At 37.7% G+C, this 22,677-nt stretch overlaps 1 protein-coding gene across 3 annotated transcripts in view; it reads right to left on the reverse strand.

Moving 5' to 3' along the window:
* NUP133 (nucleoporin 133) overlaps positions 1-22,677 on the reverse strand; it is a 64,448-nt gene that overhangs the window by 40,453 nt on the left and 1,318 nt on the right. The window contains exons 2-11 of one of the 3 annotated variants that reach the window (XM_035008416.1): positions 21,039-21,157; positions 18,269-18,372; positions 16,803-16,910; positions 14,876-15,010; positions 14,082-14,252; positions 12,077-12,232; positions 11,700-11,770; positions 6,923-7,070; positions 5,786-5,933; positions 4,467-4,624 (exon numbers count right to left, since the gene is read on the reverse strand). In XM_035008416.1, coding sequence (XP_034864307.1) covers positions 4,467-4,624; positions 5,786-5,933; positions 6,923-7,070; positions 11,700-11,770; positions 12,077-12,232; positions 14,082-14,252; positions 14,876-15,010; positions 16,803-16,910; positions 18,269-18,372; positions 21,039-21,157 — 1,318 coding nt within the window. Of the gene's footprint in view, positions 1-4,466; positions 4,625-5,785; positions 5,934-6,922; positions 7,071-11,699; positions 11,771-12,076; positions 12,233-14,081; positions 14,253-14,875; positions 15,515-16,802; positions 16,911-18,268; positions 18,373-21,038; positions 21,158-22,677 lie in introns of those variants that run through there. The other 2 variants (XM_035008417.1, XM_035008418.1) reach the window with 2 other exon arrangements.

Consider the following 22,677-nt stretch of genomic DNA (forward strand, 5'->3'; position numbering starts at 1 on the left):
TTCAAAGAAATGGAATAATCCTAAAATTAGTATGGAACCAGAAAAGACCCCGAATAGCCAGAGGAATGTTGAAAAAGAAAAGCAAAGCTGGCGGCATCGCAACTCCGGACTTCCAGCTCTATTACAAAGTTGTCATCATCAAGTCAGTATGGTACTGACACAAGAACAGACACATAGATCAATGGAACAGAATAGAGAGCCCAGAAATGGACCTTCAACTTTATGGTCAACTAATCTTCAACAAAGCAGGAAAGAATGTCCAATGGAGAAAAGACAGTCTCTTCAACAAATGGTGTTTGGAAAATTGGACAGCCACATGCAGAAGAATGAAACTGGACCATTTCCTTACACCACACACAAAAATAGACTCCAAATGGTTGAAAGACCTCAATGTGAGACAGGAGTCCATCAAAATCCTAAAGGGAAACACAGGCAGCAACCTCTTCGACCTCAGCCGAAGCAACTTCTTCCTAGAAACATCGCCAAAGGAAAGGAAAACAAGGGCAAAAATGAACTATTGGGACTTCATCAAGATAAAAAGCTTTTGCAAAGCAAAGGAAACAGTCAACAAAACCAAAAGACAACCAACAGAATGGGAGAAGATATTTGCAAATGACATATCAGATAAAGGGCTAGTATCCAAAATCTATAAAGAACTTATCAAACTCAACACCCAAAGAACAAATGATCCAACCAAGAAATGGGCAGAAGACATGAACAGACATTTTTCCAAAGAAGACATCCAAATGGCCAACAGACACATGAAAAAGTGCTCAACATCGCTCGGCATTAGGGAAACCCAAATCAAAACCTCAATGAGATACCACCTCACACCAGTCAGAATGGCTAAAATTAACAAGTCAGGAAATGACAGATGTTGGCAGGGATGCAGAGAAAGGGGAACCCTCCTACACTGTTGGTGGGAATGCAAGCTGGTGCAGCCACTCTGGAAAACTGTATGGAGGTTCCTCAAAAAGTTAAAAATAGACCTACCATAAGATCCAGCAATTGAGCTACTGGGTATTTACCCCAAAGATACAAATGTAGGGATCTGAAGGGGTACGTGCACCCCGATGTTTATAGCAGCAATGTCCACAACAGCCAAACTGTGGAAAGAGCCAAGATGTCCATTGACAGATGAATGGATAAAGAAGATGTGGTACATATATACAATGGAATATTATGCCGCCATCAAAAGGAATGAGAGCTTGCCATTTGCAATGACGTGGATGGAACTGGAGGGTGTTATGCTGAGCGAAATAAGTCAATCAGAGAAAGACATGTATCATATGACTTCACTGATATGAGGAATTCTTAGGAAACAAACTGAGGGCTGCTGGAGTGGGGGGTGGGGTGGGAGGGATGTGGTGGCTGGGTGATAGACACTGGGGAGCGTATGTGCTATGGTGAGCGCTGTGAATTGTGCAAGACTGTTGAATCACAGATCTGTACCTCTGAAACAAATAATGCAATAAATGTTAAGGAAAAAAAAAAAGAAGATAGCAGCAGGGGAAGAATGAAGGGGGGGGAACCGAAGGGGGAGACGAACCATGAGAGACGATGGACTCTGAAAAACAAACTGAGGGTTCTAGAGGGGAGGGGGGTGGTAGGATGAGTTAGCCTGGTGATGGATATTAAAGAGGGCAGGTTCTGCATGGAGCACTGGATGTTATGCACAAACAATGAATCATGGAACACTACATCAAAAACTAATGATGTAATGTATGGTGATTAACATAACAATTAAAAACAAAGCTAAAAAAAAAGGTATATATAACCACAGGAATCCTGAAAAATAAAAAACTGGAGGAGGTATCACAATCCCAGATACCAAGTTATACTACAAAGTATGCTTGTGTTCCTGCTCTCGCTGTCTCTCTCTCTGTCAAATAAATAAATAAAATCTTTAAAACAAAACAAAACAAAACAAAAGGACCTAAATGTGAGAACTGAAACCATAATAATCCTAGAAGAGAGCAAAGGCAATAATTTCTCTGACACTGGCTGCAGCAACACTTTTCTAGATATAATAAATGCAAATCAAAACCACAACGAGATATTACCTCACACCCGTCAGAAAGGCTAAAGTCAAAAACAGAAGAAACAGTAAGTGTTGGCGAGGATATGGATGAAAAAGGAACCACTGTACACTTTTGGTGAGAAGGTAAACTGGTGCAGGCACTGTGGAAAACAGTATGGAGATTGCTCAAAAAATTAAAAAGAGAATTATCATATGATCTAGTAATTCCACTACTGGGTATTTACCCAAAGAATACAAAAACACTAATTCAAAAATATATTATGAACTCCTATGGTTATTGCAGCACTATTTACAATAGCTAGATTATGGAAGCAGCCTAAGTGTCCATCAATAGATGAATGGATAAAGAAGATGTGATATATACATACAATGCAATATTACTCAGCCATAAAAATGAATGAAAGTTTGCCATTTGCAACAACATGGAAGGATCTAGAGAGTAAAGGCTAAGTGAAATAAGTCAGTCAGAGAAAGACAAATACCATATGATTTCACTCATAGGTGGAATTTATTTTTTTTTTAAAGATTTTTATTTATTTATTTGATAGAGACACAGCAAGAGAGGGAACACAAGCAGGGGCAGTGGGAGAGGGAGAAGCAGGCTTCCCGAGGAGCAGGGAGCCCAATGTGGGGCTTGATCCCAGGACCCTGGGACCATGACCTTAGCCAAAGAGAGACACTTAACAACTGAGCCACCCAGGCGCCCCTCATATGTAGAATTTAGGAAACAAAGTAAACAAAGAAAAAAAAGAGACAAAGTAAAAAATAGACTCTTAACTATAGAGAAAAAACTGGTGGTCACCAGAGGGGGGAGGTGAATGGGGGATGGGTGAAATAGGTGAAGGGGATTAAGAGTGCATTTATCATAATGAACACTAAGTAATTTATACAATTATTGAATCACTACATTATATACCCGAAACTAGTATAACAATGTATGTTAACTACACTGGAATAAAAATAAAAATAAAAATAAATAATATGGATTGACATACAATTTTTTTTAAAAAGATATATATAATTCAGGGATTATATTTTGAGTAAAATTATCTGGGGGTTTCATCATAACCCGCGCAACCTTTTATAGGTTTGCTCTTACACAATTCATTTCATTGTGTATTACTAAGAATAATGGTTGATTTCAAACTCAAACAAGGATTTAGAAAAAATTTTAAAGAAGAATAACATAGCTTCAGAATATAAGGCAATATTATAAAAATCACATGACTACAAAGGAATAAAAGTAAAAAAAATTGTTACTTTCTGTTGAAACTATCATTTTAATTTTGAATTATAGAAATAGTCTATATAGGGCGCCTGGGTGGCTCAGTTGTTAAGCGTCTGGCTTCAGCTCAGGTCATGATCCCAGGGCCCTGGGATCGTGCCCCGCATCGGGCTCCCTGCTCCGTGGGAAGCCTACTTCTCCCTCCCCCACTCCCTTTGCTTGTGTTCCCTCTCTCGCTGTGTCTCTCTCTGTCAAATAAATAAAATCTTAAAAAAAAAAAAAAAAAGAAATAGTCTATATAGTCCACATTCTATTCAAGTGTAAATTACCCCAAATGATATTATTTTTAGTCTCCTGTAAGAGAATGATACAAATCTCTAGATCAGGGTATTTCATTTTCAACATGAGAGAAAAAAAAAATGTTTTTTTTTTCCCACTCTCCCTGTCAAAATCATCCCACAATAGCAAGAAGTGCAACCACCTGAACACCTGTGATTCCAACTACAACACATGAAGATGGAAACCAGAAGGAATGGCAATGACAGAGCAGAGAGGAGACAAGCAAACTGGTGTGTGTGGTGCAGAGACAGGTCCTGGTGGGGATTTGTGGACTATGAAAAGGAAAGTTCCAAGATGACAGTAGACGCAGAGTTTCTAGAGATTTGACTATGGGGAAAACCATACTGACAGGCATTTAAAGAGCTCCTGGAGGCTGTGAGAAGTTGGGCCAGATATTAAAGAAGAGTGAAAGCAAATATAAAATTAGTCCATTAAACACTCCAAGAGTCACATAAAGCTGAGTAATGAAGGAAATGTAATCAGCATATTACTTGACTCAGTGAACCATAAGTAATATTCACACTGTCATTAAAGGAAAAAAATTTATAGGGGGATGATAAAGGCAGAGGGAGGACTATAAGTTACCCTAAATCCTTATCTTCTGTAATAGGAAATCAACAGATGTCTAATATTGGTGAATTAAGAGATGGCAACACATGATATTACTTAGAAATATGGAGAAAAATACCAGCAGAAACAGCTACAAGACTTAAAAGGAGCTACTTCTGGAAAGGAGGACAAAGGAGATGAGGGAGGTAAAAGAATTATGTTTTCATCACAACTCTTTTAAAACTGTTAAACTAAAACATTTGTGGGAAATAACCCTGATAAAAATCTTAAAATCTTATGGAACCACATTACCTCATTGCTGGGTCCAGCAACTGAAGATGCTAGGGAATCTTCAAGATCTTCTGCTAATATGGACACACCTTCCCTTGAAGTAATAGACACCAACCCACTGTTTCTAGAAAAAAGGATAGGAAAACCACCGCAGGAACCAGCTCCTAAAATACTGTCTCCTAAAAGAAAGAAAAATACACAGACATACATAACAAAAAAATGCTTTCTAAAATCTACCGCCCTAAGCAGAGAATCATCTTGATACACTAAGAACTTTTTTTTTCCCTTTACAATATTCCTCCTACTTTGAACTCAGCTTTTTAATTCCAAATCAAATGTCAGGAACGTGTTGCTATTTGAAATAGCAGGCTCTGTGTCCTTCAGTTTGGGAAATAAAAACTAGCCTTCCAGGGCGCCTGGATGGCTCAGTTGTTAAGCAACTGCCTTCGGCTCAGGTCATGGTCCCAGGGTCCTGGGATCGAGTCCCATATCGGGCTCTCTGCTCCGCGGGAAGCCTGCTTCTCCCTCTTCCACTCCCCCTGCTTGTGTTCCCTCTCTCGCTGTGTCTCTCTCTGTCAAATAAATAAATAAAATCTTAAAAAAAAAAAACAAAAAACTAGCCTTCCAAATAGCAGTGAGTATAATAAACCAAAAAGAAAATTATTCATTCTGCAAAACTCAGAATGACAGCTTTTTCAATCCAATGGAGTCCTCTTGCCCTCTTTCTATCTTTATGTATTAAGTAGGTCAATGGAGAAGGGAAGAAAAGTCTCAGCTTGCTCAATTCCTTATTAACATTCTCCCTACCCAAAGTCAAGGCTCTTGCGTTGAAACTAGAAAATCTAGGTTCCATCCTGTTGCCTCACTTGGATTTTGCCCTCTGTCCGATCTCTTTAGATAAAAATCCTGATTAAACTGCCTGCTTGGCTTTTTTTTCACTCCTGGCTGACTCCCCCCACCCTCTGCCGTCATTCCAGCCCCCTTGCGTGAGTCCAGCACCTGGGATTCTTCTTAGCTAGGGGTCTGGACAAACTTACTTAAAGAACATCATCTCAGAATAAATTGGCCTAACCAGGAATAAGCAATTACTTTTCTTAGTGTCAGAGTTTTGCTTCCTGGCCTCTTATGGGGGAAAACATTACTATTTTTTTGACCATAAATATAACAGTTTGGGAATTGGTATTTCAGTAGGGTTGTGACTTCAGCTACTACTGCTCTGGTACTGACTGTCTCAATAACACCTGGAGGCATGTTTAAAACAACACTTACAGAAAGAGAATAAAAACTGCTAAGAATGACTAATGAGTCATTAATCATCCTTTCTGAAACTGATACTGTACCTTGTGTATTAAAGACAATTTTCTCCCGAGGGAGAGAAAACTTCCCAGTTCCTGTGGCACACACATAGACAGCACTTTCAGTATACAGATAGGCAGTCTGATTTGAAAAGTTTGGGACCATCAACCGACACATGATCAAGTCTTCAGACTGAAAAACGTCAGATTACATTTAATGGTAATTAAAACAAAAATACTTGTTTGTGTAATTTTGTAATTTATATTTTTATACACTATCTCATAAAAGTGATAAAATAATTCAGACTGTCCTTGTCAAAACCTAAACACTAGATGATTTACAAAATATGACAGGGTAAGTTTATAAACATCAATTAAGAGAAATCATTTGTCGAGTTGTAAATAATCAGCAAATTTTGAAAATTCCATGGTGGTTAAGATTTTAACTAAAAGCCTATAAAAAATGTCAGAAAAAAAGATTAATTTATTATTGATTTAAAATTGGCAAATACTTTATAAGTGACCCCTGGTGAACATTTTGGTTCTTATTTCACTGTGAAGATATCAAGCACAAGAAAATTGAGTTAATTTGTTTATAGATAAAATCAGAAGCAGAAATAGAAATATGACCTAATTAAATGAAATCAGCAAATGTTAAAAATATATACTGTTTGTTATTAAAGAAGTAATTTTATTTCTTTACACCTCTTTTGCATTGCCTGACAAATCTTAACACTGAGCATGTTTTTCTTGCATAATCAGAACTATAAGGTTTGTTTGAAACAAAAGGACAAATTAAACGATTTCCTTACAGTATTTAGTTATAGTCATATTAAGAATAAAGACTTAACAAAATTACATACTATACTATATAAGGCTAAATGAAATGAATTTACAGTTAAGCTTTTCCTTATGAACATCATCATTATTCAACAATATTTACAATATTAAACAACTGCTTGCTATCAGCTGCTTCCACTCTCATCTCTCTTTAGCTAAGGCTGTGCAAAGGAATGAGCCTCAGATGGCAAACAAAATGCAATGCCTAAAAACCAGCTATTTAAAAATATTTCCAAGCCCTACAGGTGAATCTCTCAAAAGAACCTGACCCTACAATGGTTAGGACAAATAATTCAGTACGTTATTGTCATTTGTAATTTAATTTACAGATAGAAATCTTACCTGAAAAGGTGGATTATACTGAGTGACTTCTACAGTTACCGCATCAGACATTTGGTGGCCATTATCTTCTACTGTTATCAGAGAGTAATAGATGAGACATGGATTGTCTGCTGGGTGCCATGCGGCTGCCAAAATCAGGAGCCCATCACTAATCAATGAAAAAGAAAGATCTGCAGCCTCTTGGAAGTCAGTTTGTCAGTTTCTTATAAACAGATACTAACCATATGACCTAGCAATCCCACTCCTAGATATTTAAAAATAAAAACTTACGTTCACACAAAAACCTGTGTGCAAATAGCTATAGTGGCTTTATTCATAATTACCTAAAACTGGAAGCCCAATATCCTTCAACTGCTTAATAGATAAATCCTGGTAATTTTTTTTTAAAGATTTTACTTATATGAGAGAAGAGAGTACAAGTGGGGAGAGGGGCAGAAGGAGAGAAAGAATCCCAAGCAGACTCTGAGCTGAGCACGAGCCCAATGTGGGGCTCAATCCCATGACCCTGAGATCATGACCTGAGCTGAAATCAAGAGTCGGGACATTTAACTGACTCAGCCATCCAGGCGCCCCAAGCTCTGGTAATTCTACGAGTGTGCCACTACTCAGCAGTAAAAAGGAAAAAACTATTGAAGGCACATCAAATGCATTATGCTAAGTGAAAGAAGCCAGTCTCGAAAGACTTTATACTGTATGATCCCATTTATAGGGCATTCAGAAGAAGGCAATGTAGTTTAACTACAGGGACTGAAAACACATCAATAGTTGCCAGCGGTTGAAAGTGAAGGAGGGTTTGATTACAATGGGATATGAAGAAATTTTGGGGGTGATGGAACTATTCCATATCGTGATTGTGTCTTACAGTCCAATGAGTCTGCATTTGTCAATTAATTAAATTATACATTAAAACAGGTGAATTTTACTGTATATAAAATACAGCTCAATAAATCTGACTTTAAAAAAAGATCAACAAATCATCAAATGCAGGACCGGCAAAGCATAGCCCTCAGGCCAAACTGTGCCCAAGTGAGTTTTTATAAATGAAGCTTTACTGGAATACAGCCATGCCCACTCATTTCTGTATTGTCCATGGATGCTTTCATGCTATTATTGATAAGAGTAGAATAGCTGCAGTGAAGACCACATGCCCTCAAAGCCTAAAATAGTTTGGGGCCCTTCAAAGAAAGGCTGCCAAACCCTGACCTAATCTGTTCTTTAAAGCTTACTTTGGTCCGGAGGAACATTTTGTTTCTACTTTTAACAATCAGTTATAGAAACTTCAATGTGAAAACAAACATTTTTCTATCTTAAAGCTTATATGTTTCTCTTAAGTCTATCAAAATTGTTGCCCTCGGGGTGCCTGGGTGGCTCAGCCGTTAAGCATCTGCCTTCGGCTCAGGTCATGGTCCCAGGGTCCTGGAATCGAGCCCCACACCAGGCTCCCTGCTCCGCGGGAAGCCTGCTTCTCCCTCTACCACTCCCCCTGCTTGTGTTCCCTCTCTCACTGTGTCTCTGTCAAATAAATAAAATCTTAAAAAAAAAAACAAACCTGTTGCCCTCAACAAAGAATTAAATGGTCTCTAATCTCAACCCCTCCAAAACATTCAGTAGTATTTATTATCAGCAACTTTCATTCAAGTCTCAGAAATATTAATGGGGGGCAAGCGCCCTCTACTGACAACTAAAAACAAGAAACAGAAAAAAAAAAAAAAAAAATGAAACCCAGCTAGTGACTAAATGACATCACTCCAAATCAAGCAATCCTAACGCGGCTCTCATTTCTTTTTCCACTGTGATCTTCACCCAGCTCCTGGACTCTTAACATTTCTACTTGGACTCTTGAAAGGACTCCAAAAATACTGGCCCAAACTTGTAACATACTGGCAGTGACCTAAAGAGCTAATACAGGATATAGAAGAATGTTTTGCATAAAAAGGAACTAATAGATTAAAGACCTAAATGTGAGATCTGAAACCATAAAACTCCTAAAAGCAAACACAGGCAGTAATCTCTTGGACATCAGCCTTAACAACATTATTTATGGATATGTCTCCTCAGGCAAGCAAAATAAAAGCAAAAGCAAACTCTTGTGGCTACACCAAAATAAAAAGCTTTTGCACAGTAAAGGAAACTATCAACAAAACAAAAAGGAAACCTACTGAATAGAATTTCAAAAGTGATATATCTGATAAGTGGTTAATATCTAAAATACGTAAAGAAGTTACACAACACCACCAAAAAAACCCCAAACAACCTGATTTAAAAATAGGCAGAGGCCATGAATAGATGTTTTTCTAAAGAAGACATACAGATGGCTAACAGACATGTGAAAAGATGCTCAACATCAGTATTCATCAGGGAAATGCAAATCAAAACCACAATGAGATATCACCTCACACCTATCAGAATGGCTAAAATAAAAAGGACAAGAATTAACAAGTGCTGGTGAGGATGTGGAGAAAAAAGGAGCCCTCACATTCTGTTGGTGGGAATGCAAACTGGTGAAGCCACTGTGGAAAACAGTATGGAGGTTTCTCAAAAAATTAAAAATTGAAATACCATACAATCTAGTAATTCCATTACTGGGTATTTATCCAAAGGAAACAAAAACACTAATTTGAAAATATATATGCACCCCTATGTTTACTGCAGCATTATCTATAACAGCTGAGACATGGAAACAACCCCAGTGCTCATCAACAAAATGAATGGATAAAGATATAGTACACACACACACACACACACACACAATGGAATATTACTCAGCCATAAAAAAGAGATTTTTACCATTTGTGACAAAATGGATGGAACTAGAGGGTATTATGCTAAGTGAAATAAATCAGACACAGAAAGAAAAATACCATATGACCTCCCTTATATGTGGAATCTTAAAAACAAAACAAATGAACAAACAGAAAAACAAAAGACTCTTAGTTGCCAGATGGGAGATGGCTGAGGGGATAGGCAAAATAGATAAAGGGGATTAACAGGTACAAATTTCCAGTTACAAAATAAACAGGTCAGAGATGAAAAGTATAGCCAAAAAGACAAAGACAAACAAAAAAAGAAACCAAGTGAGGTCCCAGAGAATGTGGTCTTCAATGTACCAAGGAGACAGGCAGAGTTGATTATACCTAGGATAAGGCTCTGTATTGAAGTTACTCTAAAGACTACCATGGGGGTGCCACTGAGTCATGGAGACATGTCTAACAAATAGAATTCCTTAGAGAGTGGTGCTAGACCAGTTTTATTTGACATCTTTATAAAAACATCTTCACATTTAAAAAAAAAACATGAAGCAATTTTAGGTAGCAGAGATGATAGGCAGATAATCTAAATTTTGCAAACTAGTAAAAATTTAACAATAAATTTTTACATGACTATATACAAGATAATATACTTAAGACATAAAAAATCCAATTTCACATCTAAAACGAGGCTATCTGAGCTCAGTAATAATCTAGTAAAAGAATTTATAAGCCTGTTCCCTGAAAATATATGCCTAGGTTGCAAACCCGGCTAAAACGAGCAAAAGATCAAGGAGCATCAGTGAGCATCAGGAAGACAAACCCTATTCTTAAACAGAAGAAAGGTGCAGATATGGACACTCTGTATGGATCACTAGGAGAACAAGAGCTGTGTCTCATAAGCCCCACAAGCATCTTGTTAGCATGACAACAATGAGGGAGAGGAGCCTGGTCTCTGACCCAGTCCAGCAATTCTTAAGCACGCTTCTCTTCTCTTTTCAGTCCACATCTCCATTCTGAAAACTATGTGAAAATGTCTGCATCATATGCCCACGTGGGCTGTGTCCTAGCAGCAGTTCTAAATTTCTGAAAGTCTGGTAAAGATACATGAAAACACATAAACTATATTTAATTAAGCCACTTATGGAAATTAAATATATACTATTATTTTTACTTCTTTGATAGTTCCTATAAGGTTTTCAGAAACTATAAAGAAGGATCTTACTAACATTCTCAAGAGCCTAAGAAAAATTATATAGCAGAACTGCAATATCCTTCCAAAAAACAAGTAGAATTTATTCTACTAAATAAACTAAATTACTCTAAAACACATAAAAATTGCTCTTAACTTCTAGTAAGTTGTGTTTTGAAGAATGACAAGTCATATATTTGTACTCATTATGAACTTTCTCATGGAAGCCATGTTACAAATGGTTTTTAAGTTCCATATGACCTTTGGTATTAAAACTAAATAATAACACAGGATAAATTAACTTTATCAGACTAACCTAGGATCTTAAGCGCCACTTGGAGCATTGTCTCTAAAAGGAAATTCACTGTGAATACAAACCCTGAGTGAGTTCTCACTTGTACTGCCAAGACAAAACCTCACCCTACCTTCCCTTCTTCTATATCACCACAAACATAGGCTTACTAAAGCAAAAGGGCTGGAGAAGTATGTCTAGTATCTCCACTGAGAAGGGAAGGATGGCAGCATGGAGTACACACAGCAGCAGGGAGGGCATCTCTCAGTGTGAAGAAAGAGAAGCTCCAGCCATGAGAGCAGGAAAGATGAGTCTTGAACTAGGGCAGACAACTAATATAAGAATATGCAGCTGAAAGCTGAGAACTGCCTATATTTCTCAAATGAACCAGCATCTCTAGAAAAGGACACAAAACCATTTAGTAAGGTATAAAAGTATGATGAGAATAGCATTAGAAGAACGATAGCAAGACTGCTCATCATTCTATAATAAACATTATTTTTCCAAACAACTACCTATACTCTTGATGACAAACTAATTGCTTACCAGTTTTGCTTCAAATCCAAATACCGAATGTTGACCCCTTCTTTAATAGCTTCGTAGTTACTTTCAGATCCCTATATGAAAATATCAATAACATAAGCTCCATGAGTGTAAGGATCATTTCTTTTCACCTTTGTATTCCCAGCACCTACTGAACAGTTCAAATAGTTACTGAATAAATAATATATGCATTTTAAAACTACTAAGTGAATCAGTGAGCTCCAATATTTCTAGGGGTTGAATGCCCTATTTCTGCTTATCTGATTGCTAAAAGCTACACTGCATTGAAATATGTTCTAATAAATAAAACAATTAAAGAAATGAGCATTCTCATATACTCAAAAGTGTGAATTACAAAGATGAATATTATTTTTCCTTACCCAAATAGCATCAGTAATGTTTTCCTTAAGGGCTCTATTTATATCCCAACTATGTGCTTGTTTTTCTGAAGAATCATCTAATTCCCATTTACTGATGTTTGAACTTGTCAGGCTATAAAAGCTTGCTCTCTCTCTATCCCAAAGGACACTTGAAAGCTGTATGGAGAGGAGAGAAAAAAAAAGTTACGTTTATAGATTTTTAAGTTCTAATGTGAATGAACTACTTTTCTGAAACTCAAATTTGATATATTTTATAAGTATTCCATTAGTAATCCTAGTGGAATTCTTTGTTTAGTATTCAAATAAAGGAGTGATCCTAAAATGGACCTTGAAGGCAAGGTAAGATTTCCATAGGCAGAAATACAAAAGCAGACAGCCCACAAAGAGTATAGTTGTGGGAAAGTTATAAGGTCTTTCAGAGAACAACAAGTAGTCCTGTTACATTGGAATGTAGACTATAACTAGAAAAGAAGTAGAAATAATGCTCAAATGAAAAATTAGGGACACGGAGCAAAGTCCTGAATGTGAGTTTGTAAACCCAGTAAACAAGATATTATCAATGGCTTCTGAACTCAAGAGCTGTGTTATAGGAAAACGAAAATGGTAGATTTGTAGACAGATTATTTCACCTTTTCAAGTATATATTTGGTTATGAAGTACAGTTATGTTTTTAGTTGGGCACACGACTATTTTGAGTTAAAGCCCTAATCTTCTCCATTTCTCCTGTCACCATGTTTCTGGCCACTAATGGGATAAGGGAGCCAACAGAGAATAAATTGAACTGGCACCAAGAGCTTAGGGGAAATTTACCAAGAGTGCAGATTAGGGCTTAACAATGGAAGTAAAAGATAGGGATGAAAATGAGACATGACAGAAGTCAAATCTATAGTGCCTGGTAAGTATGGAATTTGCTATAGCTGGGGAGACATACACAAACACATACACAATGAAGAGTTTATACCGGGGTCACTGAAAAAAGTGACAGGTCATGAACAGAAATAAACAGGCCAAAAGAGAAATGAGTTTTATACACACTTTCGGTGTAGAAAATGTGAGAGAAGAGGGAATATGAGCAATTTGTTTTTAGACATGTTAGGCTGCAGGTTTGAAGACCATCAAGAAAGCAGATGATGAGAGCAACCTCAATTAGAAGGAAACAGCACAGGGGCGCCTGCGTGGTTCAGTTGTTTAGCTTCTGCCTTCAGCTCAGGTCATGGTCCCAGGGTCCTGGGATCGAGCCCCGCATCAGGCTCCCTGCTCGGCAGGAAGCCTGCTTCTCCCTCTGCCACTCCCCTTGCTTGTGTTCAGGCTCTCTATCTCTCTCTGTCAAATAAATAAATACAATCTTGAAAAAAAAAAAAAAGAAGGAAACAGCACAGTGAGAAGAAAATGTGCTTTCAATCAAAGAGGTTGGGCACGTATCTGCCATGGAGTAGTTGTGCAACCTCAGGCAGTTTACATAAATGTCACTGAGGTTATTTCCTCATCTGCAAACTGGGGAGAAAGCGCTCTACGTTACAGGTCATCATATTACTCGAGATAACAAATATAGAGCCCCTAGCAGAGAGTAGATGCTCCAGGTTCACTCCCATCTGCCTCCCTTCACTATTCCAGAGCCTGAGGCAGAAGCCCAGCTGACAGATCTAGATTTGAGTCATCCACACAAATAGCCAGAGTCATGGGAGTGGAGAACACACTTTTGGTTAAGTCAAAAAGCAAAACTGGTCCTTAAACACATTTGTAATTTTATATAACAGTTTTAATTCAAAGAATGTACATATAAGAGAATCTATATGATTTAAGAATATTAAAGTTACAGGGTTTGTGAGAGGATTAGTATGAACTCATTTGATCACAATAAAAATGCTTCACTGAAAAGATCTAAAGTTTTACTTCATATACGCTAGTGTTCATACGGAGGCAATACCAACTTCGTAGGAAACTTTCAACTTACTGATTTCATGAAGAAACAAGCTTGTAAAACAAAATCATTTTATCAACTTACGATGAGATCACTACTTGGAGATAAAATTCCCAAAAGAGAAGAGACCTTCCGACCAATTCCTGAAAGCATGCCTTGTCCTTGAGGCAGAACGTGTTGATGAATCTTTCCTAAACTATCAGGTATCAGCCGAACCATCTGGCTTCCCAATGAGGACAAAATAAAACTTCCTCCCTATGAACAAATATTGTAAATAAGTTATGCATCTAAGATAAAGAACATTAACACAAAATGCTTTGATACAGAAACAAATCATCTATCATCTGTACCTTAAAACAAATCTAAAAGAATAAAAAAAGAGTCATTTTACTAAAATGATTTAATTATGAATACTATTACATAATACTAATACGTGATACTATTAATTCTACATAGAGAAACTTTGGTTGTTTTTTTAATTGAGTGGTGTTTTTTTAATTCTGATTTTTAAACTGTAGGTTCACCACATTGCAGGTTCAACAAATCAAGTATCACATTTTGTTCTTTGGTAAACTTGCGAAGTGTACATTAGCAAGCCATTTTTCATAATGTCTAAGGGTTTCTAAGTCACTGTCAGAAAATGTTTCTGAAAGAAATGAATACCATGGGCTACGACCTAATATTGGTATTTCAGAGTCCTAGAAGGGCTTTCCTTTGTCAAACTGTTCAACTCCTAGACCCTTACATTCTTCTCTTGCCTCTTTTTGATCCCTCTCTGGCCTGTGTGGTCTATCCAAAACAATTTTTAGTCATTCACATATCACTCCCAAGCCAAATCACAGCTTTCCAATAAATATGAAAGAAAACCCATCATATACCTGCACTGCTGTTAGGAAACTGTAAGTCTTATCACCTCCCAAATCTACAAAGGTCTCTGTGTAGATATCTTCACCAGCAAGGCTTGGCCAATAGCGGATGGATCCTTCTCTGGTGGCAACCATGACAGCAACAGCCTTGAAACAAGATCATAACACTCGGCAATCACAGTAAAAAGGACCCTGAAACTGGGAGTCTGGTGACACCGATAAGAAGAAACTAGGGGAATTTACTATTTAACATAAATTAGGGGGGACAAAACCCCTCCTTTTTATATTTTAAAAATTATCAGACTATAAATTGACTTTCTTTTCCTTTTGTTGTGCAGTTCTATTAATTTTAACACTTGTATAGACCCATGTAACTACCACCAATATAGGGACACAGCACAGTCCCGTAAACATCCCAAACTCCCTAGTGCTAACTATCCCTTAATAATCACATCTTTCCCCCATCTTAACCCCGGTAACCAGTTTCCATCATTATAGTTTCGTCTTTCTGAGAATGTCAAGCAAGTGAAATCATATAGAATGTAACCTTTAAGCACTGGCTTATCTCACTTCAGCATGTCTTTGAGATGCATCTGGGTTGTTGCTGTATTAAGAGTTCATTCCTTTTTTACTGTTGAGTAGTATTCCATTCTGCGGATGAAATCCGTTTGTTTATTCATTCACTTGTTAAAGGACATTTGGGTTATTTCCACCTTTGGCTATCACAAATAAAGCTGATATGACATTCATATACTGTTTTTTGTGTAAACTTAAGTTTTAATTTCTATGAGGTAAACAGCCAGGAATGGAATTGTTGGGTCATAATGGCAAGTGTCTTTCAACTTCATTGGAAAGCGAAAATCAAGTAGCTGTACCATTTTGCATTCCCATCAGCAATGTATGAGTTCTAGTTGCTCCACATCCTTGCCAGCACTTGGTGGTGTCAGTATTTTGTATTTTAGCCATTGTAATAGGTGTATTGTGATATCTCACTATTGTTTCAATTTGCATTTCCCTAACGGCTAATGATGTGAACATCTCTGTAATACCTTATATCTTCTTTGGTAAAGTATCTGTTCAAGTCCTGTGCCCTGTTTTTAAATTGGGTTGTTTTCTTATTAAGCTCTGAGAGTTCATTTTACATTCTAGATACAAGTTCTTCGTAGGATATGGCTTATGAATATTCTCTCCCAGTCTGTAGCTTGTCTCTTGTTCTTGTCACTGTCTTTGACACAGCCAAGTTTTTAATTTTGAGGAAGTCCAATTTATCTATTTTTTTCTTTTATGAATCATGCTTTTGGTGATTTCCAAGAACTCTATGTTTAACCCCAGGTCATGATGATTTTCTCCTGTTTTCTTCCAAAAATTTATAGTTTTATGTTTTACATCTAAATCTATGATCCCTTTTGAGTTAATCTTTGTATAAGATAGGAGGTTTAGGGGGAAATTCTTTCTTCCTCTCTCTCTCTTTTTTTTTTTTTAAAGATTTTATTTATTTGACAGAGAGAGACACAGCGAGAGAGGGAACACAAGCAGGGGGAGTGGGAGAGGGAGAAGCAGGCTTCCCACGGAGCAGGGAGCCCGATGCGGGGCTCGATCCCAGGACCCTGGAATCACGACCTGAGCTGAAGGCAGACGCTTAACGGCTGAGCCACCCAGGAGCCCCTCTCTTTTTTTTTTTTGCATAAGGATGACCAATGGTCCCAACACCATTTACTGAAAAGACTATCCTTATTCCATTGAATTGTTGTTGCAGCTCTGTCACAGATCAAAGGGCCACCTCTGTATCTGCATTCTCTATGTGTCTATCTGCCAATACGAGTGCTTTGATTCCTGTGGCTTTACAGTTATGTCTCCGAATCAGGTTGGATGATTCCTCTAGTATTACAACTCCCTTATTTAAAAAAAATATATTTCAATAAGCATTTAAGTCACCTACCTGAGTAGAATGTGTTTCACCTGCAGTATCAGAATAAGAGAGAGCCACCAAGTCAGCAATCCAGTGGAAGTCACTAGGCGGCAGCTGAAGTTCTTTGCAAACAGATAACTAAAGAAGAAACCCAAAGAAAAAATCTTTCACATCAAATCCAAGTTTTTTGAATATGCACTTGACTTCACTATTTTCTTTCCCTGCATATTTCAGATTCTGATTCACTGCTGGAAATACCATTCCATAAATATTCTTTCTTCTCACATCTTTTTGATCAGGCTTTCATCAGGGCTTTCAGTAATTTCAAAACAAAATATCTTAAGAGATACAGAATCAGGAAAACTTAAAAGGTAGACCAGACACTGAATATCAACTAGCCCAATACCTTTCTGGACTAAAAAAAGTCTACTGGTTAAGAGATGTATGTATGGAATTCTCCCAGGCTAGTCTTGATTTGTTTATTTGACATCTAAAATCAGCATGACCACAGAATAATTAATTATACCAAGTTGTCCAGAAATATTTCTTAGCCTCAGCCAGGTATCAGGCTCCTTCTGCTAACTCATCACAGCCCCCAGGACGTCTCCTTGCCTATGCTCTCAACTACAAATACTACTTTCTAGGCAGCAGCAGTACAAAGGCCACAGATGTCAAGAGTTCAGATAAGCACAAGTCCCCAGTTCCACTAGAACTAGTGCTTCCAATAGAACAACGGCCCAGTAACAACAGACCAGTGATTGGTGCAAGGAAGGATGCCTGATATGGAACACACAGGAAATCAGGTTGCTGACAATAAGTTCTTGGAAACACAAATGATAATCCTATGTGAGAAACTTGACAACCGAAAGTTAAACTAGTAACTAAAATTGGTATCATTTTTTCCCTATTTTTAAAAGACTTATTTACTTATTTGGTGGGAGGGGAAGGGCAGAGGGAGAAAGAAGCCTGAAGCAGACTCCCAGCTGAGCACAGAGCCCGACGCAGGGCTCAATCCCAGGACCCCGAGATCATGACTTGAGCCAAAATCAAGAGTCGGCTGCTTAACTGACTGAGTCACCTAGATGCCCCTGTTTTTCCCTATTAAGCATCATTCAGCAGATTTAGTGAAACAGTCCTATCTTAGAAATAAAAAAACTCAATTCATTAGCTTATGTGGATGGCATTTAGCCTTAAACTTCATTAGGTAGACTGACATGACATTTATAACATTCATTAAAAATTTTGAAGTCTCTAATGTTATTAAATGTAAATAAGATGGATCTAGTTTAAAATTAAATGGGAGAAAAATTTTTTTCCCAATACAAAAACGTATATGCATGCTCAGTATTTCATATCATAACAAAAATGCAAATCCATAATGTTTGAGTAGATTCAGATTACTGTCCTCTAACAACTCTAGAGCTTTAGGGTAAAAACTAAGAGCCAGTTGGTAATCCTCTCCTCTATCTCCTTCTAGCTTTCTAAATAGCAATTACCTTAGTAATAGGTGACAGAGCAATCTTCCAAATAATGAGTTTCTCTTTGCAGACCAGACAAGCCCATCCACCTTCATCTATGTGAACAGTCAGCTGATCATCAACTTAAAAAAAAAGTACATAATTAAACTTAAAGCATTAATAAGAAAAACTGTTAAAAAAACAAAAAGAAGAAAAAAAACCTTATAATTCCTTATACCAAGATCTTCTTTATAGCTACATTCTTTATATATATGTGTGTATATGTGTGTCTACATATATAAAAAATTACCACATAAAAAAAGATTCATTCTCATCAAAAATGCTCTCGAGTAATTCAAGAATCATAAATATCCAAAACAAGAAATCCATTTAACTTTGATAACCACATTTAGAAATGTATCTGAAGGCAAAAAGTGTATTTTGGACTTAGGTTTAATATCTTTTAATATTGGTTATAAGCAGGTATCTTACTTTCTATAATATTTAGTAACATTTGTAATTTTATTTTGATACAGCAACAGAAATAATAATCTCTCCCATTAAATATATTAAAAATTTCAAGGAAAAACTGTTCCTTCAAAAGAATGTGATTTTCGAATACTTTCTTTAAAAGTATGATAAATCACTTCACTATATGGAGACATCAAGGGTTACATTCCATATTTTTTAAAGAGGTATTTAAAGAGTTATTTATTTATTTTAGAAAGAGAGAGAGAGAGCACGAGGGAGAGGCAGAGGGAGGAGAGGAAGAGAATCTTAAGCAGACTCCTCACTAAGCGCAGAGTTCCACACAGTGCTCAATCCCACAACCTGAGCTAAAACCGAGAGTCGGCCGCTTAACCGACTGAGCCACCTAGACACCACGTGGGTTACATCCCATATTAACTGACAAAACTAAATTAGTATATTGCTGTCGTAAGCACTGGTAGTAAACCTCAGTGTGTTAGCCCTAGAAATTTAATTAATTTGAGCTCTGCCTGCCTAAAGAAGGGCAAGATAAAAGGTATCAATAATGTACAAGCTAAAATACTAAATCATGCCTAGGCTAAGTGTGGGCTTTTTGCTGAATGAGCATATCTGCTCAATATTTTCTTTTCCTGAAAGCAATAAAGCAGCTCCAAATACTCTACTGGTAAGCCCTTGAGGTCTCTGACTTAACACACAGCACTTGGTAGGTTTCCATATAGGGAAAAGTTCTTTCAGTTTACACACCCCTCAGATCCTAATTTCTAGGGACTCTCTCCTCTGAGGCTGTGTACTATTTGTTATTAAAAGTCTGGTGGGGGCGCCTGGGTGGCTCAGTCGTTAAGCGTCTGCCTTCGGCTCAGGTCATGATCCCAGGGTCCTGGGATCGAGTCCCACATCGGGCTCCCTGCTCGGCAGGAAGCCTGCTTCTCGCTCTCCCACTCCCCCTGCTTGTGGTCCTACTCTCGCTATCTCTCTCTGTCAAATAAATAAATAATATCTTTAAAAAAAAAAAAAAGTCTGGTGGCATGAGCCAGGAGTATGTTAAAAGGTTTAAATATAATTTAAGCTGAAATTTTTAGAAAAGTAAAGAAAAATACATATATTTAACCAACTGAGCCACCCAGGCGCCCCTGAAAAATATATATATTTAAAACAAAAACAGTGCAGAGCGCCTGGGTGGCTCAGTCACCTTCAGTGTCTGCCTTCAGCCCAGGTCATGATCCCAGAGTCCTGGAATCAAGTCCCGTATCAGGCACCCTGCTCAGTGGGAAGTCTGCATCTCCGACTCTGCCCTCCCCCTGTGCATGCACATGCTCTCTCTTGCGTGCGCTCTCCCTCTCTCTCTCGCAAAAATAAATAAAAAATCTTAACATAAATATATAAAACAAAAACAGTGCATGACAGAGGTTAGTGGAAGTTTAGTTGTCTGAAAACCACTGTACCTGAGTTCTCAAGGACTCATAGGGAAGATAGGCAAGTTCAAGTTGATGAGAAATATTCCTTTCTAGAATGGAGTACTTTAACCCTTTTTGATTATCATTCACAGTATGAACTACATTTTATATCATGATGCATTCACATACAATTTAAATAAAACAAACACGTTATCAAGCATTATTATATGAAATGCACTCTGATATTCTGCATTGTTTTTTTAAGTGCTGGCCATGAGCCACTAAACTGATTTCAGTTACTACCTGCAGTTTGAAAAACACTGTTCCAGAAAATCACAAAAATCTATAATTGCATCATAAATAAAAATGCCTTGGGAACATCACTAAGGATGCTCTGAACTTTGCTCTTCAAGTCACCCAACCCCTCAACCTTACCGCTGCCTTTCTAACACTTGTGTGACTGCATCTTTCAAACTTCCACTCTAATTCTCTGCCAACAGAATCTTTTAAAGATACACCACACTGATAACACTAATGTGTACATAACCTCTGGGATACTACACAGGATCCAGAAATGGAGATAGTAAGACTTGACCTTACTGTATTATCACACCCAATAATGTGAGGCAGTGTTTTGATTTTTTTTAAAGCTAAACTTCATACACCCGATCAACTTTTGAAATCAGACCGAGTTTTGCATATGCAGTGTTTACAACCATAAAAGAAGTAATGTGATTGTGCTAAAAATAAACTCATTCTGCTTCTCAAATTCATTACATTTCTCAATTACAGTGAAAACCAAATACATTACCTGTTTCCACCCCATTTAAGTGAAGGTGTATCAGAGAAAGCACAAATTTCAATCTGAGCCAGAGCCAGGCTGCATTCTGAATTGCTAATAGAGGCAAATGGAAAATGATACCCACCTTCAGCCAATGTCAAGGCTTCCATTATTTTAACAGGAAGAGAAGATCCAAATGTTTTCACATCGTAGTTCATAGACTCAGTTACACAGTGGTGTGGCAATATTCGTGTAGGTGTTCCTCTAAAGAAAAGAGACCACATTCCTTGAACCATAACTTAAAATTTTCCATTATCTTGTGGCGCTTGGGTGGCTCAGTCAGTCAAGCGTCTGCCTTGGGCTCAGGTCATGATCCCAGGTCCTGGGATAAAGTCCCACATCAGGCTCTCTGCTCAGCGGGGAGCCTGCTTCTCCCTCTCCCTCTGCTGGCCACTCCCCTTGCTTGTGCTCTGTCAAATAAATAAAATCTTTAAAAAAAAAATTTTCCATTATCCTAATTTTAAGGTACGTATTTTCACATAAAGAGAAGATCTCTGATAAACAAGAAGAATGATGAGGTGTAACAGTAAAAAAACAAAAAAAAAACAAAACAAAAAACAAACAACTCTGGCTCATGTGTACTGTATAATATATTTTTTGTTAAAAAAAAAAACAACTGGGCGCCTGGGTGGCTCAGTTGGTTAAGCGACTGCCTTCGGCTCAGGTCATGATCCTGGAGGCACTGGATCGAGTCCCGCATCAGGCTCCCTGCTCGGCAGGGAGTCTGCTTCTCCCTCTGACCCTCCCCCTCTCATGTGCTCTCTCTCATTCTCTCTCTCTCAAATAAATAAATAAAATCTTTAAAAATAATAAAAAAAAAACTGATAGGATCTAGAAAAATGGCTTCTGACTCTTATGCTCTAGGAATCAGACGCATGCTCTATTCACTTAAACTATTTATAACTGCTTCCTTAGCTGTGAAATACGAAGGTTGGACTAGATCAGTATTTTCCAAATTGTGGGTCATTTTGAGGGTCTCAATCAACATTTTCGAAAAACAGAATATAATCCAGAGTTATTCTACACTGTGGTCAAAAAAGCTTTACAAACACTGGGTTAGATTATCTTTTTTTTTTTTTTAAAGATTTTATTTATTTGACAGAGAGAGAGAGACAGAGCAGGAACACAAGCAGGGGGAGTGGGAGAGGGAGAAGCAGACTCCCTGCTGAGCAGGGAGCCCAATGCGGGGCTTGATCCCAGGACCCTGGGATCATGACCTGACCTGAAGGCAGAGGCTTAACGACTGAGCCACCCAGGCGCCCTGGGTTAGATTATCTTTAAGCTCTCATCAATCCTGGAACTTTTTTTTTTTTTAATTGAAGTATAGTTGACACATAATGTTACATTAGTTTCAGATGTACAAAACAGTGATTGAAGCACAGCTACTGTCTGTCACCATGCAACCCTATTAAAGTATCATTGATTATATTCCCTATGCTGTACTTTTCATCCCCATGACTTACACATTCTGTAACTGTAAGGCTATACCTCCCACTCCCTTTCACCCATTTTGCCCTCATCAGGCAAATTTTATGAAATCTACCAGACTTTTTTTTTTTTTTAAAGATTTCATTTATTTATTCTTAAAAAATAGAGAGAGAGAGGCAGAAGCAGAGGAAGAAGCAGGGAGCCTGATGCGGGACTCCATCCCAGGAACCCCGGATCATGACTTGAGCCAAAGGCAGACGCTTAACGGACTGAGCCACTCAGGCACCCCCAGATTT

The sequence above is a fragment of the Mirounga leonina genome, unplaced genomic scaffold (assembly GCF_011800145.1).
Source record: "Mirounga leonina isolate KUSES-001 unplaced genomic scaffold, KU_Mleo_1.0 Mir_152, whole genome shotgun sequence".
Taxonomy (NCBI): Eukaryota; Metazoa; Chordata; class Mammalia; order Carnivora; family Phocidae; genus Mirounga; species Mirounga leonina.